General features: G+C 43.5%; 1 protein-coding gene across 1 annotated transcript in view; it reads left to right on the forward strand.

Annotated features, from left to right (window-relative positions):
• The window catches only part of OTOGL (otogelin like), a 1,080,166-nt gene that overhangs the window by 876,941 nt on the left and 184,166 nt on the right, over positions 1-19,059 (forward strand). Inside the window, exon 43 of the mRNA XM_069227564.1 lies at positions 17,948-18,160. Within this exon, the coding sequence (XP_069083665.1) occupies positions 17,948-18,160 (213 nt within the window). The remainder of the gene's footprint in view (positions 1-17,947; positions 18,161-19,059) is intronic.

The raw sequence follows: 19,059 nt of genomic DNA on the forward strand, positions 1-19,059 counted from the left end.
GGCAGGACGGGGGTGGCGTAGGGAAGAGGTCAATGCAGGAAATGAAAAGCTTCTTAGGACCAGTGAGGCAGGTGTGGGACGATCAGTGGGAGTGGAGGTAGAGGAAGTGGTTGTAGGAGGAGGTGTGCTGGACTTGGGTGCAGGTGCATGGACAATGTGCGTGTGTAAGGTGGATGGCTGTTGGGTGTCTGAGTGGGAGCGTTTAGGTGTCTTTGGGGATGGGGCAGACAGGGTGAGGGAGGACAAACAGGACATGTGGATGTATGTTGTGGTGGGGTCTGCAAGTGAGGGGTGTGCTGCATGAGGTGGCGATGGTGGTGGTGGTGATTGCGCACGTGGTGTGTGGGGTGCATGTCTGTGGGTCTGCTGTTGTGGTGACTGGGGGCAAGGCTGTACAGGTGGCAGGATCTGGGACTGTTGATGCTGTGCATGCAGGTGTGAGTGCTGATGTGACTGTGAGGGAGGAGGAGGATGGGGAGACAGTGGAGGCAGTGGCTGTTGTTGTGTGTGCATCTATGTGTTGGCTGTGTGTCTGCTTGTGGAGTAAAGTGTGGTGTCTGTTGTACTGTGTGCATGCTTGTCAGAATGTGTGTGCGGGATGGGTTGGGGGATAGGAGACAGGGACTGGGAAGAGTTGCAGGGGGACAGAAGAAACACGGGCACTGGCTGCAATCAGAGAGGAAGCCAGAGCCTTAAACGATCTCTGTGGGGCTGCCAAGTCACCGTGAATGCCCTCCAAGTAGGCATTGCATTGCTGCATCTGGGATGCCAGCCCCTGGATGGCATTTACTATGGTTGCCTTCACTACAGAGATGGATCTCAGGAGGTCAATAGCCTCCTCACTGAGGGCAGCAGGGCTGACTGGGCTAGGGCCTGAGGTGCCTGGGGTGAAGGAGACGGCCACCCTTCTGGGTGAGCGGGCATTGGAAACTGGGTGGGGGCTAACGGGAGGGTTGGTATGCCCCCAGTACATTTGTGAGTGCCTCCTGGGAAGTTGGTTCCATGAACCTGTCCTCCCCCTGGTGCACAGCTGTCAGTCGACTGTCCCTGGCCCCCTGTTTATGTGTTTCCTGAATGGTGTGCCCACTCCCACTTACACCAGGACTCTCATTGTCTTGCCTGTGTAGTGCCAGCTCGGGTCTCTTTACAGGTGGGCACACCACTGATTTTTAAAGACAGAGGTTTGGGGGCGTTGGCTGGATGCTGTGGTGTTTGAGTCTGAGGGGGGGCTGTGGTGGACTGGCTGTGGGATGTGGTAGCCGACTGACCTGTGGTCCCAGATGGGCCAGGGAGTTCATCCAGATCAAGTCCTTCAGATTTGCTGTCATCACTGAGGACATCTTCTGGTGGGGGACTGGGTTGCCTGGTCCCCACCTTGACTCTGACATTGTCTAGTGCACCTGTGTGTTTGCAAGTGATTTGTTAGGGTGATTGTCTGTCACATATTCCACATTTCTACCTTTCTCAATGATATTGGTGTTGTCCTCTCACCTTTGGTAGTGTATGGTGATGGATTGTGGGATTGGTAGTTCTACATGCTGTCTGTGCAATGCTGGTGGGTGTGCATGCAGAGCTGGGAGGGATGTATGTTATGATGTGAACTTGGGGAACTTTTAGATTGTGAGGCGCAGAGCATTCCAAGTGTGCCAGTTGGCTCTGGGACCTTGGAGGAGACCGACGCCAGGTTGTGTTCTTTGATTAAACTTACGAAAGAAACCTTACTGAATACGGACATTCATTCATAAGAATGTGCTTGCATTGGGTATGACATGCAGGGGTAGACATTTAGGTGCGGTAATTGGGGTAGTGCACTGTGTGGAATGGGGCTGGGTGAAGGGAGTCACGGAGAGGGGGTTAAATGGCATGCAGGTATGGGTGATGGTGGGTTGGTAATGGTGACTCACCAGTGTCCAGTCCTCCGGGTACTCAGCTAGGCCCTCAGGATGCAGTATTGCCAAGACTTTCTCCTCCCATGTTGTCAACTGTGGGGGAGGACAAGGAGGTCCACCTCCAGTCCCCCTGATGGCGAGCTGGTGCCTTGCTGCAATGGCACGCACCTTCCCCTGTAGTTCGTTCCATTTCTTCTTTATGTTGTCCCTTGTGCCTGGGTTTGTTCCCACAGCGTTCATCCTGTCCACGATCTTCCCCCATAGCTCCATCTTCCTGACAATAGAGATCTGCTGTGTCCGTGCTCCAAACAGCTGTGGCTCTTCCTTGACTATTTCTTGAACCATCACCTGCAACTCCTCATCAGTGAAATGGGGTTGCCTTTGTGGGGAGATGGGTTTTGAGTGGTGTGTGTGTGATGCAGAGGGTGACGTGTGATGTGGTGTGTGTTGCTTGACGAATTAATGGTAGTTGTGGTGTGTGTTTGCAGTTGGCTCTGGGATTGGCGTTGGAAGGTGTAGCAGTTGTCTTGTGTTTGCAAAGGATTGTGGGTGATATGAGGGTGTTTTATAGTGCTGTTGGTAGGTGTGTGGGGTGTGTGTATTTGTGTCAGGTGTGGGTTTTTTGTTCTGGCCAATGCTGTCTTGTTTTGTTTTTGGGTGAACATTTCTGTGGCCGCAGCATACACCGCCAATGGTTTACCGCCGTTGAATGTCCGCTGTGGTGATTCGTGGGTCATTATTAGTTGTTTTGGTTGCATAACGGTATGGGTGCTAGTTCCGACAGTTTATCGCGTTCGTTGGGTCTGGCAGATTTGTCGTTGTGGCTGGTTTCTGTCGTTTTGTGTGCATATGTCATAATCTACCGGGTGGATGTTCGCCTCCGCTGTGGTATCTTTGCGGCCGTCACCACGGATTCGGAATTTACCACCAATGTCATAATGAGGGCCTATATCTGTTGTCACAGTACTTTTGTGAAGTTTCACTTAATTTAACGTTATTTTGTGGAGGTACCACAGTACATGGCAATGACAAGTCATTATGTGATTGACTAATGACTGCCTTTCCAAAAGTACAAGGCAGCCATTTTGCTTTTAGGTACAATTTGGCTCTGTTCTGCATGGTTGTGTTCTACAGTGTTTCAACCTTAGATATATGTAAGTATTAGGTTTGATACCTTTCCCCAATCTATTACCACTTTATCAGAGTGGGAATAGCCAGGGAAAAGTATTTAAATGTTTTTATATATTTTTTAAAAAATTTACAGAGTGCCTTGGGACTACCTCATGAGTACTGCTGTACTTAAAAAAATAATTTTAAAATATGTTAAAAGCCCATAATGCACTGTACTGCACTGTACAGTACACATTTTCAATTTTTTACATATTTAAATCTTCACAAAAAAGTCTACGGGGTACTGTTGTAATACCTACAATTTACTGCACTACTTAAAAAAAAATTAAAAGTCACAATTCTCCTGAAACTGCAGGAACAATATGTAGAAAACTATAAATATATTTCTCTAACTACTATCACTTTAATAAAGTGGTAATAGGTAGGGAACACATTTAAACTTAATATTTGCCTGTATATATGTCATTGTTGGCAATGGCCCTCTCTGCAGGGTCAACCCCAAACCTTTTGCCTTTTTCCATCCATTTTTTGCTGAGTTAATTTTTGTTGGTCTCAGGACTCTGCACTTTACCACTGCTAACCTGTGCTAAAGTGCTTGTGCTCTCTCCCTAAAACATGGTTTGATTGACAAATACACGAATGGCACTTTTCATTTACTTATAAGTCCTAGTAAAGTACACTATGTGTACCCCTTTAAATTAAATGCTACTAGTGGGTCTGCGGCACTGCTTGTGCCACCCACTTAAGTAGCACTTTAAAACATGCACCAGGCCTGCCATTGCAGCCTGAATGCAGTGTTACACCCCCATGTCAACTTGGCATTTAAAACCCCTCTACAATCCTTAAGTTCCAGTACATATAAGTGACCCCTAAAGTGGGCCCTAGTTAGCCCGTAGGGCAGGGTGCTATGTAATTAATAGGCAGGACATTCGCCTTTAAGTTTTACATGTTGTGGTGGTGAAAAACACCCAAGTTCCTTCACTACTGTGAAGCCTACTCCTCTCTCTTAAGATAACATTGGGGATTACTTATTACATTTAATAAGCTGTAATTTCTAATTGAGAAGGAGTAGGTATGTCATGTTTAGTACCTATGGAGTTGTAATATTAAATCATATTTAATGATGAAGTCGGGTTTACTGTTACAATTTAGAAAATGACGCTTTTAGAAAGTTGGAATTTCCCTGCTCCTAGACCTGTGTACCCACATCCTCTCTCCAACACATGTCTGGGCTGGGTGACAGCACATCTTTGTGCATTACCTCCAGGCAGCCACAAAGATAGCTTAGGTGTGACTGATGGGTCATCAGCATCCTGATGGCCCATCCAGGGCAGGTTGGGTGGGAGGAGCTGACCCACCTGAATAAGCAGTGCCCTGCTCCATCACAAAGGGCTGCATAACCCCCTTTAGTAAGTCTGGAGCCAGGGCCGAAATAAATTACCTTTGTGCACTTTAAAGACCATTCTTTGAAATTATCCCCATTTTAAAGGCACACATGGGTACAAATACTGGACTTCCGATCCTACCAAATCAGTACACTGTTGAACGGTGCATCTTCACCTGCATCCAGGATTTCCAGAAGTGTCTTCAAGGCCTAGTCTGCTGGCCTCCTTTTTAGAGCCTAAGGGACATAACAGGCTTCCACCATCTTGAACCTGGGCCAAGCCTGAAGTGAAGCCTGACCCACAAGAGGTCCCCATACACTTCTGGATCCTTGGTTGTGTTGCCTCAATAACTGTGTTTAGCACCTTTATCTTTTAGGTGCTATTTTGAACCTTAAACGTTAAAAGAATCATAACTCTAGTTTGTTCACCTGATTGGATTTTTGTTGTTTTGGTGTCAAATGATTTATCAAAATGTATTCTACTTTTTGTAGCTTGGTTTAGGATTTTTCTTGCATTGTGTTTTCACTTTGTTACTGTTTGTGTGCTGCATGAATACTTTAAAACTTAGCCTATAAGTTAAGTCTGACTGCTTTTTGTGCTAAGCTACCCAGGGTTAAGCACAGGTAAATGTTTTGACTTTTTGTGATTCACCCTGCAAGGGATTGTGGCTGTTGCTTGATTAGGGCTCACATCTCAGTCAACCAGCAACCAAGTTTCTTACAATCCTTAACACAGAACCCAGCAAAACTACATCGCTGCCTTTCACATTTTGTAAAGACAGCCAATAGCCAACCAGATACTGTCTTCTTATCGACATGTACAATGGTATACTGTAAAGTTACCATGAAATACTGAGGCACAGTATATAACTATATATTTTAACACTTATAACTTTACATTTTCTTACAATATTAACATATACTACCAAACATTAGCATTTATACCTCATAATCTATATTCCTAGCACATTAAATCTACATCACTTCACCCTGCATCTTCAACCATTTTCAGCCTACTTCATTTTCATGTACCACAGTTCACTGTATGCCTCACCACTTTATGACATTTCACTGTATGCCACTTCACTTTATGCCACTTCACTCTGATACTCCGCTCCACACCACTTCACTGTATGCTACAACAGTCTATGTTACTGTGCAACACTCCACTCTACGCTACTCTAATCAACACTATACAACTAAAAGGCACTCAACTGTACGTCACTCTATTGTATGCCACTACACTAAACATTATTCTACTCTACACTTCTTCACTATATGCTGCTTCTCTGTTTGCCCATCAACTTTACCACAGTCCACTCTAAGCTAGCACAGTCTACACTATTCCACTCTATGACACTCCGATCTTTGCCACTCCATTCTATGACACTCCATGGTATGCCTCTTCAGTGTACGACCCTCCACTGAATGCTACTCCACTCTATGCTGTTCCACTGTAAGCAACTGCACTTTATAGAACTACACTCTATACTATTCCATTCTATGACACTCCATTCTGTGATACTCCACTCTATACCACTCCACTCTATGCAGTTTCACTCTACACCACTACACTGTACCTCACTTCACAATAAATCCTTCAGTTATACACAACTGTACTGTAAGCTATTCCGGACTGAACAACTCCACTCCACATCACTTCATTGTAGCTAACTCCACTGTACACTATTCCACTGTACACCACTACACTCTCCACCACAATAAACTACAGTATTCTATAACTCTGTAACTCGCCACTCTACCATGCACTGTGTCCTCACAAATTATATCATTTGGAATGTAATAAGTATTATTATGACTGCTATGATTTCCCATAGTTATGTAATATACAAGGTAATAACCAGGGTGTTCGAAAGTGGATTATTGGTAAGAGCAGGTAAATACCTACACTTAGCAACATGCCCCTAACCTCCTCTCAGGTCCAGTTAGGTCTCAATAAATTAAAGCTAGCTCAACCCTTGGTCGTTTGGCAAAGAGCGACAAGGCTTAACTTAGGAGACAAGTGTGTGAAGCATTTAAAATCACAAAACAGTAAATAAGTAAAACACAAAACACAATAAAAATCCAACACCAATTTATATAAATATATAATATTTTTATCTTTAAAATGACACCAAAATGATTAATATATTCTAAGGAGAACCAGAGATATGAATTTTTAAAGTATTATTGTTTCCTAGCGCATAGAAGCAACTGGCGCTCAAAGGGTTAAAAAAAGGTCACACTGTAAAGTGACAAAGTCCATAGTTCAGGCCACCCATGAGGTAACACTGTCACACTTGCTTTGAGAAGTATTTCTTGAGTCAGGAAAGTTGTTCACAGCACTAGCCAAGGGTTCAGAGACTCTGGTTTGCATCTTGGGGTCTGGGACAACAACTCCCACAATGCAACTCTTCAACTTATGGAGTTGGTCCAAAGATCTCCAGACTCGGGATCTTCTTCCAGAAGTCCTTTTTGGGTCCTTGAGGTGTCCAAAACTTGATCCAAGGTTTCAGAAACTCTGAGTTGCTCCTTGGAGGTGGGACTACAATTCCCAAAATGCACTTGGTCAGAATCCTCAAATGCCCACTGGACGCTGGTCAGGGGGCTCTGCTTGCGGGAATCGATGCAGTGGACTCTGGGCAGCTCTGTTGTACCCGTTGCAAACTAGGAGTCCCTTCTTGAAGCAGTAGAAGACAGGCAAAGTCCTTTTAGTGGTGAAGCCCAAGTGTGCAGCTGGTGCAGTCCTTCAGAGTGCAGTGTCCAGGTGCAGGTCAGGGGTCCAGCAGGGCAGTCCTTCTTCTTCTTTGTCTTGTATCTTGTAGGGATCTTAGGTGTGGGTGCAGCTCTGCCATCTTTATTCTTGCTCCTGTGTGAAAAGCAGGATGGTGCTGGTTATCCAATCACAGGCAGGCTCCTTCCTCCTTTGATGACCACTTCCTTGGAAGTGGGGCAAAGATTATTATTCCCAGGGAGCAACATTCTTTAAAAATCCAACATGGCTGAAAGTGATTTTTGGAGGTTAGATCTGGCTGAACCTACTCACTGGTGTGGCTAAAAATCCTAAACACACCCCTCTCCTGCCCTCTCCTAATCTAATCAAGAGGGCACCTAATTGTCTAGGGTTGCAGGATGTGAGGGAGGTCCTGAGCGGCTCCAAATGTCCTTCTCTGCCTTTGAAGACCACTTTGGCCGCTCTGCCCCCATCCTGCTCCACCATCTGCTGAGGAAGATCTCCTCCCCCAGGCATATCCTTCTTGTTCAGCTCAGGCCACTTCACTCCTCATCAAGGAAGCCTGGCCAGGCTGCCAGAGGCTAGCCAATCAGAGAAGAGCACTACAGAGTTGAAGTTGGCAACTTTCAGGTAGAGTTTTAAAACTCTTTACCTGAACTAGTTATATTAAATCCATCAATTGCAAGTTGTGCGATTTATTATAACAATTATTTGATACCAAACGCAAGGTATCTGGCACTTACGGGAACTTTGATAATTAAAATAAAATCTCCCTAATTTAGCCAATGGAAATCATTCTCTACAGTGAGGGAAAAACGAATTTGGCTATTTTCCCTCACCAGGGCTTAGATTTTTTTTTTACAAGGTCCCTGCTTATAGTTACATGGCACCCAACTCTAGGGGCACACAGGGCACACCTTAGGGATGACATACATGTAAAAATAAGGTAGTTTGAAGACTTTGGAAGTACTTTTAATTCCAAAGTCGCTTTACATATAACTTTAGTTTAAAAGCAGCCAGCAAGGCAGGCCTGCCTTTAAAATGACACTGGGCACCTCAGCAGTGCACCTATGGGTGCACTACCTATCCTGGGGTCCCTACACCTACATGCCCTACCATATACTAGGCACTTATAGGTAGGTTGACATAGCCAACTATAATTAGTCTAATTTGCATACTCATTTTATACAGAGCACAGGCCCTGGGATGGTTAGCAGTACCCAGGGTACCATCAGAGTCAGAAAAACACCAGCAAAAAGTGAAAAATGGAGGCAAAAAGTTTGGGTGCCTCTGCAATCAGCTCTGTTTTCTCACACAGTCCATTGAGAAAGGGAGAGTTATAGTTCATATAGTGCGGCAAGTAATGCAACAAGACTGTGTATGGAAGTGAGTGAAGTATAGTAAATTGAAGGTAGTTAAATTACAAGTGCAAGTTTTAACTGGTGATGCACAAATTATAAATTTAAGTTATAACTATAACCGTAGAATTTCAAAATTTTGCATGGTTTAAGTTAGGTTTATATAGAAAGAATAAATTAAGCTTTTTTCATTACATTTAAATGGTTTATATTTTTTAATTAAATTGTGTTTCAGATCATACGGCCTGATTCCGATCTTGGTGAATGGAATACCCTGTCACAAATATGACAAATACTCCTTCTGCCGTATTACAATTTCCATAGGATATAATGGAATCTTAATACAGCGGACAGGATATCTGTCACATTTGTGATGGAGTAACCCTGTCCACCAAGATCATTATAAGTCCAATAATGTTAAGTGTCATTTAGTTGAGTGTTGTTAAGTGGAGTGTGGTAGAGTATACTGGAGGGCAGTGTCAAATACTGTAATGTGGTAAAGTCTAGTGTTGTACAGTGGAATAGGGAGTAGTAGAGTGGAGTGGCGTGGAGTGGAGGGTGGTATAGTGCAGTGGTACAGAGTGGAATACTGTAGAGTAGAGTGGCATAGAGTGGAGTGGCATTAATTGCATTAGCATAGTGTAGAGGTGCATATATATTCATTTAAAAATCAAAAGGTTGCAGGGACTTTATAGTTAGGATCTGACTTTACTTCCACAAAACCATAGAAATTCAGAAATTATATTTCACTCCAGTAGCTATAACTCATGCTCTAAGTTATCTATACCTTGCACCCCTGCCATGCACAGTTTTCTCAATAATTTTACTGCAAATGTTACATTGATATTATCAAAGAGGTTATTAAAGATTCATGAGTGATGTAATATGTGGGGTAATTAGCACTGCATGGTAAGGGTGTGAGTTATCGTACCTTAGGGCACAAGTTATAGTTACTTGAGCTAAACATAACTATAATTGCTGAATTTCTATGGTTTTGTGTAAGTGAATTAAGATCCTAACTATAACGCCCCTGTAATCTTTTTTTAAGTGAATTTCTGTGTTTTTAAATTCTATTTCCTAACTATAACGTCTATGTAACCTTTGTTTTTTTCAGTGAATTGATATTTTTTTTAGCGTAAAGTAATTTTATTGCTATACGTAATCTGACCACTGCCACGCACAGCCTTCTGCCTTCTAGCCTGCGGCCACGTCTTACAGCCAACCAGCTATAAGTTCCAACCCTGCACCACGCATGGCCTCTGGAAGTGCACAGCGGGCATTGGCTGCGGGTCCTGGCCTGCTGCCAGGCCAGCAGCTAACCCCCTGTAACCATCCAGCCACGCATCCATAAGCCTCTGAGTGGGTCTGTGAGTGTGTGCAAGAGTACCTCAGTGGGGTTGTCTGTTGGTGAATGGGTCTGTGAGTGGTTGATTGAGTCTCTGAGTTGATGTGTGAGTGGATGCATGACTCTTTGAGTAGGTTTGTGAGTGGCTGTATGATTGTCTGAGTGGGTCTCTAAGTAGATGCCTGATTGTCTGAGTGTGTCTATGATTGTGTGCTTGTCTGTCTGAGTAAATCTGTGAATGGGTGCGTGAGGGTCTGAGTGGGTGCGTGAGTATCTGAGTAGGTCTGTGAGTGGGTACACAAGTCTTAGTGTGTCTGTGAGTGAGTGCATGAGTTTCTTAGTGGGTCTGAGAGTGAGTGCATGAGTGTCTGAGTGAGTCTGTCAGTGAATGCATGAGTCTCTGAGTGGGTGTATGAGTGTCTGAGTGCATCGGTGAGTGGGTGTGTGAGTGTATGTGTGGGTGTGTCAGTACCTGTGTGAGTGACTCAGCCACAAAGGAACCTCACCTGCCATTTTATCCAAAAAGAGTCCACAGTTTTGCACAAATTATCTAACAAAATGGAGTTCTTTTTGCCTCCATGGGTAAATGTCAAGTATGTATTCGATACTACAGCTGTGCAGTGGAGCACAAGAAAATGTCACCAGTGACCTTGTGTGCCTTTTGGCAACATGATTTGTCCTGGTGCGACTTCTGTAATAACATGAATCCTTCTATAGAGAGGCCAACAAGGCTACAAAGACGTAAATCTCCACCAAACCAGGGTCCTTCTTTTTGTCTATATGAGGTAAGGGCTTGTTTGTTTTGTGGAGATTCTGGCCAACTGCAGGAAGACCTTGCATATTACTAAGGTGGACGGAGCAGGGCCAAAACGGTAGAGCTTCCAGATGATTTACACATTTTCATACTTGGAGCAATTTAAAAGGAGAACCACGGACTCTGCTCTCACCAGGATAGAAAGAACCCACTCGCCACAGTCACATACAGATTGTGCTCCAATAGATCAGCGATGCATTCACCTCCATGAAGGATTTCAGGTTGGTATGGAGGAGGGGGCCATGCATACCCCCGGGCAGATCTCGGCTCTGGGCACCAAATATCCCTGGGCCCAACCTTTATTCAATAGGTGAGGGGGCCAAGCCTCCCCTGGCCGATTTCGGTCCTGGTGACTCCCAAGCCCAAGGGCCCGGCCTTAAAATAAATTCTTTTTTTTGGGGGGCCATGTGGCCCACTCCATCTCCTGGGGCCCGACAATGTCTCCTGGGTGACCTCCAGGGCACCCAGTCAGCAGCTTTGGGAACCATGGGGGGATCCTGAATTCCACCACAGTCCCAGCCGGCTCCCTGCCTACTGTGGCAGCTGGCATTGCTACTACATGCACTGTGAACTGCAAAAAATGCAGCTCCCTGTGTGTGACAGCAATCATTTAGTCTGTTTCCGTGCCCACTTGAAAGCCGGCAGGGAAACAGATAAAAACTCCACTTCCAGCAAGTGAGAGCGGTTTGACAGCTCTCGCTTCCTAGGAGAGGAGTTCGTGTTTGCTCTGAATTGACGGGAAGCTGTCAATGCTCCCACCAAGAGAGAGCAAACGGCTATGTTCCCGCAGTGGGCACTCTCGAACATAGCAGGAGCCTCGGGGTAGTGGGCCCCAGGGCCATAATTGGCTTCAGGGGGGGGGACACATGGCCTCCCTCCTTCTCTGGGCATGGGCCAGCCCACTTGGAGGTGGTGGTCCCTGGGGTTGTATATGGCCCTCCGTGATTTTAAACAAAGCCCTGGGGAGGTGATGGTCCCAGGGCTTCTTAGCAGCCCAGGACAGGGTTCCGCACGACCACCTGCCATTATTAGAAACAAATCCCTGGGGAGGTGGTGGTGCCCGGGGCTCAATAGCCTTAGAAGGGAGGCCCCCTGAACTCTCCCTCTTTTTTTTAAAAAACGACCCGGGGACCTGGCCTACCCGAGGGCTCTATTCATAACAAGCACAGGAACCTGTGTTTTTTGTCCTGGTGGGGTCTCTCTGGGACTCCAAAAGCAGAGTTAAGGGGTCAGGGTGTCCATACCCTACCCTCTTTTCTTATTTTTTTTTTTTCTGGGAATGGGCTGAAGCTGAGTCCCAGGATGGCTACTAACACTTCCTGGTTGGAGTACTGGTAGCTAATCAGATCTCAGCACAAGATCGGGAAGGTTTTTGGAGCCTTCGCGTCCCTACATGTACAAATTTGCTTTTTTCTTTAATATCTCCTAAACTACTGAATAGAATTATACCAAATAAAAAAACAGGTCCTTTCTTACCCAAGAGCTACGGTTCTGCCAAAATTGGTGTAATTTCAACCAGCGGTTCAGGCTGTAGTCGCTTTCAAAATCCCTATGGAGAAATGCAAGCAGAAAAGGCATTTTGGGAATCCCCTTTTTTTAGCCTACGTTTGACAGACCACCCGAAAAGTTTCCAGACAACAGCTGAAGTGAGCATCAATTTTTTGGGGGGAAAATTTAGTGAAGATTCATCAACCGACATCAAAGATGTCAAAAAATGCTTTTTCTATTGAAGCTAGGTTCTAACTGTAACTACCTAATGGTGACTGCCACTAGATAATGTGTGTGTGTGTGTGTGTGCATGCGTGCATGCACGTGTGTGTGTGTTTGTATATATATATATATATATATATATATATATATATATACATATCATACACAAAGACGCTGGTCCTCCGAATTCCTGACACGGTGGTCCAAGCTTGGGTCAAGCCACCTGTACAAACAACGCACAGTAACCTAGTGGTGTAGATACACTTAAATACCTCTGCAGGTTGTGAAAAAGTGATTGATTGCTGGCTTCTCCCAACACGTTTTGGCCCAGCCGGGCCTTGATCACCCATGATACTAGTAAGAAACTGTACATTTTATATATATATATATATATATATATATATATATATATATATATATATATATAACCTTAGACACTCCTTCAAATATCAGGAGAACCAGGACACCTCCAATATGAAAATTCAATTTATTTCAGCACAAAATCCAACGCGTTTCGGCAACAGCCTTACTCATGGTCCATGAGTAAGGCTGTTGCCGAAACGCGTTGGATTTTGTGCTGAAATAAATTGAATTTTCATATTGGAGGTGTCCTGGTTCTCCTGATATTTGAAGGAGTGTCTAAGGTTATATTAGGGTCTCTCGGAACCCATCCAGGACCGCTGTGTGGAGCTCCTGCATTCCGGGACATGGTTACGAATATATATATATATATATATATATATATATATATATATATATATATATATATATATATATATATATATATATATTTATATATAGATATCTATATATATATTTATATATATATATATATATATATATATATATATATATATATATATATATATATATATATATATATATATGTATATACATTTAAAAACTGAGTCAAAACCACTATTTTGTTCTCTTCACAGCTCTGATCTTTTGAGCATGGTGGGAGCATGAATTATGGTTATGGTGTTTGTTATGTGTGTTGGAAATCAAAACTGGAGAATGTCAGTTGTTTTACATCATTGAACCAAAGCTAAACTAATTTTTTGAACTGTGGAATTTTCAATGATTTTCATTAATTTTTTTAGGATGTACTTAATTTCCAAACTCTTCACCCAATTCACTGGTGGTACTTTGAGTTTTCCATGCCTACCATCTATGCCCTGGGATTGGAGACTTTTTACATTGTCTCCTTTTGGATTTTTTTATTTACTATCACAATATGGGTTTTGAACCAATTGGTGGCTGTTAGGATCATAATTGGTGTTTGAATCACAAATCTTGAATTAATTTCTGTGTTTTTCATTATGTGGGTCTTGAGTTGTAAAAGCCTTTTGGTACTCCTGAGTGTTCCCCCGGATTTGTACACATCTGAGGGTGGCCACCCATTACCATGGAAATTGTTTTCCCTGGAGAGCAAAAAACGCAAATCAGAATTGGTTTGCTATTTTGAAATTATGTGCAAAAAAGTGTCAAAGGCTTTCTGCAGTCAGTGACATTTCTCAAAAAATTAAAAATTGAATTGGCAGAAGATTTCTTTCTTTTAACAAGCCATTGCCAGTCTGTCTGTGGCTTTCAAATAAAAGGCTAAACCCAATAGCTCAGCATCCAAAGCTAGGACATTTGACTCTGACAGTGCTTGCATTATTTGCATTTTGAGACTTTCAGTTCTGCATTTCCAATTGGACTACAAGTATGAGAATGCAAAAAAACCCAGAATTTAGGGCCAAATGTACACAGGGTCCATTTTGCGATAACCTATTTGCACTTTTTTTGGGACTTGCAATTAGGTATTTAAAAATTGGAATGTGCGTATTTGTTTACACCTCTAATTGTGACTTGCAAATCGTGAGTCGCAGTTTTAATGATTGCCATTTGCAAATACCAAAACTACAAACATGTTTTCAATCTGAAAACACATTCACACACATAAAGAAGAGCTTTCTAGTTCAGGTGAATGACCCTCAAACCAGGAAGTACTCCTTATTGCCAGCCAGTGAAGCATAAAGAGAGAGGTTCTACAAACCTCAGGTGAAATTAGTGTGTTTGGTGGCAAGGAGAAGACAACTAAACAAAAACAAAGGAAAGACAGGATGATTATAAGGAGGCTGGGTGTGGAAAACAAAAATTGAAATTCTCAGAGAAGGAGATACAAATCCTAACAGAAGAATGCTGCAATAATCATGATCTGCTGTTTGGGAAGGCCTTCACCACTGTCCCTGAGGCACAAAAAAAGATCTGGCTGGACATGCAGGTCAGAATAAACACAGTTGGTGTGACACATTGCTCAGTGGATGAACTCCACAAGAATTTGTACAATCTTAGGTCGAGGACCAAAGAAAAAGTGACCACTTGCCTGGCAGAGAGTTGTGCCACATGAGGCCAGAGTCTGGCCATCCACTGCTATTGGAATGCTAATGAAAGGCACCCTTGAGCCAGAAGCAGTGGATGAATCAGGCAAATAGACACATCGACATCAGGACCTAACCCAAGTAAGTGCAGCATGTCCATTGGACTGAAAACAAATGTAGCATTCATTAAGACACATGCTTAATTAGCATTGACTGTAGCCATACCAGTGCATTATGAGACATATAGCACATTAAACAAAGTTTTTTTTTGTTTTATTGTATTGTGACTAAACAACAAAAGTCTATTGGGTGTAGTCAAATCATGCACAAAAAACGAATTGCAGGTTTCTTCTGCACCACAGATGATGCTGCACAGCACACAGGAGGGCCAGATTCAGTGGGAAGTGTGTGCAGCTCACATAGATGAGGAGGAAGATCCTATTGCGACCTACAGTGGAGCCTCCACTTTACATGGGCACACTGATAGTGCTGATTTTGCACTGTAGCCTGCATCAGGAGAGGAGGATGAGGGCCAGCTACAACACAGTCCAGAATTAGCTGCTGTAGTGAGACCACATCAGCAGCATCTTTTGGGACTTGGTCAACCAAGACATAGGCCAAGATATGTGCCACAAACATTGCCATCCAGTTCACATCCAGTTGAAGACACACAGATGTTTGGAGGGCTTGAGAAATCCATGTTGCAGAATCAATGTTTGCAACAAAAACAAATACAATTAGTTAACAGGAAGGTACAGACTGTGCAACAGACCATATCATTTGCACAATTGGCCAAAAATCAAAAGCAAATGCACAGCAAGATGGACAACATGACGACTGCTCTTGAAAAGCTGTTAGTGCAACTATCAGACAATTACACTGGGCAAAAACACAGGGAGAACCACAGTGCAAAAAGAATGGACACAATGCCATTCAATTGGCAGATTGACAAATGCAACATCAACCTGGTGTAGGAGAAGTTAATCAGCAAGTAGACACGGGCCACTTTAGTGGCAACATCTCAATGGGGTTGCAACAGATCCCAACAACATGTGGCACAGCAAACTAACTGGATTGTAGGTGGTAAAGCTGATAAAGGTCATGAGAGCGAGGGCTGATCTAGCATCAGTAGCATGCCCACTACACATGACAGGTCACAGAGACACAGCAGCAGCCAGACACATGCAGGTACACATCCTGAACGTACCCCTTCAGGCCGCAGTGGCAGAAAACAATGAATGTTTGTGTTTGATGTTTATGGTGTTTGCTAATACACATAACTGGTGAATTAATGAGCATAGCAGAAGTAAGTAATTCTTTGTTTGTTTTTTTTAAATGTGAAATACATTCCTGGCATTATAGGGAATTTGTTTTCAGGCATTACCACTATTTAATGTTTAATTAACATGTTCAAATGTATTATATTTGTTGACTTACTTTACAAAATAATTGTTGGCATTGTGGTCCCATCACTGTTTGGGTTTTCCTCCACTGTTCTCCTTTTCTCTGCTCACTGCTGTGCTGAATGTGCAATCTTGTCATCTTCCGACAAAGATTCTGAGACTGTGATATGTAGTTCTGTCCTCGTGGCAATGTTGTGAAGTATTGCAGAAGTAGCGACAATTTTGCACAGTGTTTCTGGGGCATACTGTAGTGTCCCACCGCTCTAATGTAAGCACTGAAATCTGTTTTTCAACAGCCCAGTAGTCTGCTCAATCACCCCCTGGTGTGTTGATATACAACACTGTAGCGCTGCTGGTTGAGGTTATCTCTTGAAACGTGTGGTGTCTGCATCCAGCGCCATAAGGCTGATGCACTGTCAGCGGTGGAAGACATGCACATGAGTGTCTGGTTTCAACATGAATGTTACCCTACATGTCATCACTCATTGTAGTACACTTCATTACCTAAAAGGTATCCATCATCAAAATCCCCTCCTTCTAGCCATCTGTAGTTGCCACAGTTCCTGAACAGGAAGGAATCATGAGTGCGTTTGGGGTACTGGTCTACAGTGTCAATGATTATGTTGTTTGCATTACACACCACTTGTATGTTAAACAAATGTGTGTTTTTTTCCTGTTTCAGAATATATATTCCAGTTGAGGTGGAGAGCATATAGCCATGTGTGTCCCATACAGACACCCTACCACACGCAGAAAATTAGCAATCCAAAAAAAATCCAATTTAGTTTCTTGAATTTCAGTGGCATTTCTAGGTTGATAGATGTATTGGTTGAAATATATTAACATGGCATCGAAGAATGAGGGAAACAAAATGTGAAAACACACTCTGACACCACCAATCAGCAAAAGAAATGACATCCTGTTAACTACCAGATGATAACAGGTGTAATGAGTACAGCACTTTCACATGCATTGGGATAGAATTAATGTGCAGTGTGTTGCTTTCCAGGTGTGATCTCTGGAGTGCAATGATATCTAAAATCACAGCACTACTTAGCCTGTATTTTTCGTAGATGTCCTCCTCTGTTGGGTTGAAGATGGTCTGCCGACTCTGGATATCCCCTCCTGTCTCCTCTTCCTCCTCCTCATACCAGCCAAAATCCTCAGTGTCCTTGCAATAATGTACAAAGGTGTCATTTTGAAAAATTCCTGATGTATCTTGGATCTGTTTTTATAAGTTGCAGTCATTTACCACCTAACTGACTTGATGGCAAATTGCATGTGGTAATTTGCAACTCTTCTCTCTTTTTTTAAATTGCGACTGCTTTGAACATAGCATTCGTGAATCACTAATTGGTATTTTCAAAAAGTGAATTGCAAAACAATTTTCAAAAAATTGGTAAAAACAAGAAAAGCTTAGCAATAGGTTTCGTACATACAAAACATGCAAAGTAGTGGTCACAAATCACTTTGCAAGTGATTTGTGAGTCGCAAGAGCCAGATACATCTGGCCTCTAATAGCCTACTCGTGCATGCCTCAGAAAAATGTGATTGCTCTGAGGTGGGTGGAAAGAAAGACATTATGTTGCATAATAAGAATGCAACTCTAAATAAAAATAATATTGTAAGCCACTGCCTGAGCTCTGTTCCAGCCTGTGGCCTATACAATTGTCCCCATATGTTATAAATATATTTTTAAGTAATGCATCACATAATAAATAACTATTATTGATTCCCTTTCACGACAAAGACAGTTTTATGTTTCTGTGGAGTTTTTGTTCTTAAATAGTTCCATCTTGTTTTTCTCCACCAGCGTGTACGGATACTGAAGGTCAGCCACGTTCTCCTGGGGAGGTCTGGAATGGGTCCCCCAAAGGATGCTGCATGTATCAGTGTCTAGAGAATGGAAGTGTTATTCCTGTGAAGCCAGACTGCAGTGAGGAACAAACGCCGACGTGTGAGCGAGAAGGGGAAGTTATCATCAATGTAATTGAGGAAGGGGCTTGTTGCCCAAAGAAAGTCTGTGGTGAGCACTGTTTGAGGAATATATATTATGTGCACATATAATACAATTAAAAGCAATGCTGGGTATTGCAATCAATCAATCAATCAACCAAATTTCTTAAGCGCACTACTCACCCGGTAGGGTCTCATGGCGCTGTGGGTGGAGCGGGGGGAGTTACTGTTCGAAGAGCCACGTTTTGAGGTGTTTTCTGAAAGTTAGGAGGTCCTGGGTCTTGCGTAGGTTGGTGGGGAGGGAGTTCCAGGTTTTAGCGGTGATGTAGGAGAAGGATCTGCTGCCGGTGGTGGTGCGTTGGATGCAGGGGACCGTCAGTGAAGCGGAGCTGGCGGGTTGGGATGTGGAAGTTGATTTGTTCGTTGAGGTAGGCCGGTACGGTGTCGTGAAGGGCTTTGTGTGCGTGGATTAGGATTTTGAAGATGATCTTTTTGTTGATGGGCAGCCAGTGTAGGGATCTGAGGTGGGCGGAGATGTGCTTTGCGCGAGGGAGGTTGAGGATGAGATGTGCGGCAGCGTTCTGGATGCGCTGGAGTTTTCTCTGAAGTTTCCCTGCGTAGAGGGCGTTGCTGTAGTCCAGTCTGCTGCTGATGAGGACGTGGGTGACTGTTCTTCTGGTTTCTATTGGAATCCATTTGAAGGTCTTGCATAGCATGCAGAGGGTGTTGAAGCATGAGGACAATATGGCGTTGATGTGCTGAGTCAGGGAGAGAGACGAGTCAAGTATGATGCTGAGATTGCGTGCGTGGGTGGTGGGTGTTGGGGGTGGTCCTAGGGTGGTAGGCCACCAAGAGTCATTCCATGCTGTCTTGTTGGGTCTGAAGATGATGATCTTGTTTTTTCCTGAGTTCAATTTGAGGTGGCTTGCTGTCATCCAGCTAGTGATGGCGAGGAGTCCAGCGTGTAGG

Source organism: Pleurodeles waltl, chromosome 4_1 (genome assembly GCF_031143425.1).
Source record: "Pleurodeles waltl isolate 20211129_DDA chromosome 4_1, aPleWal1.hap1.20221129, whole genome shotgun sequence".
In the NCBI taxonomy this organism is placed as follows: domain Eukaryota; kingdom Metazoa; phylum Chordata; class Amphibia; order Caudata; family Salamandridae; genus Pleurodeles; species Pleurodeles waltl.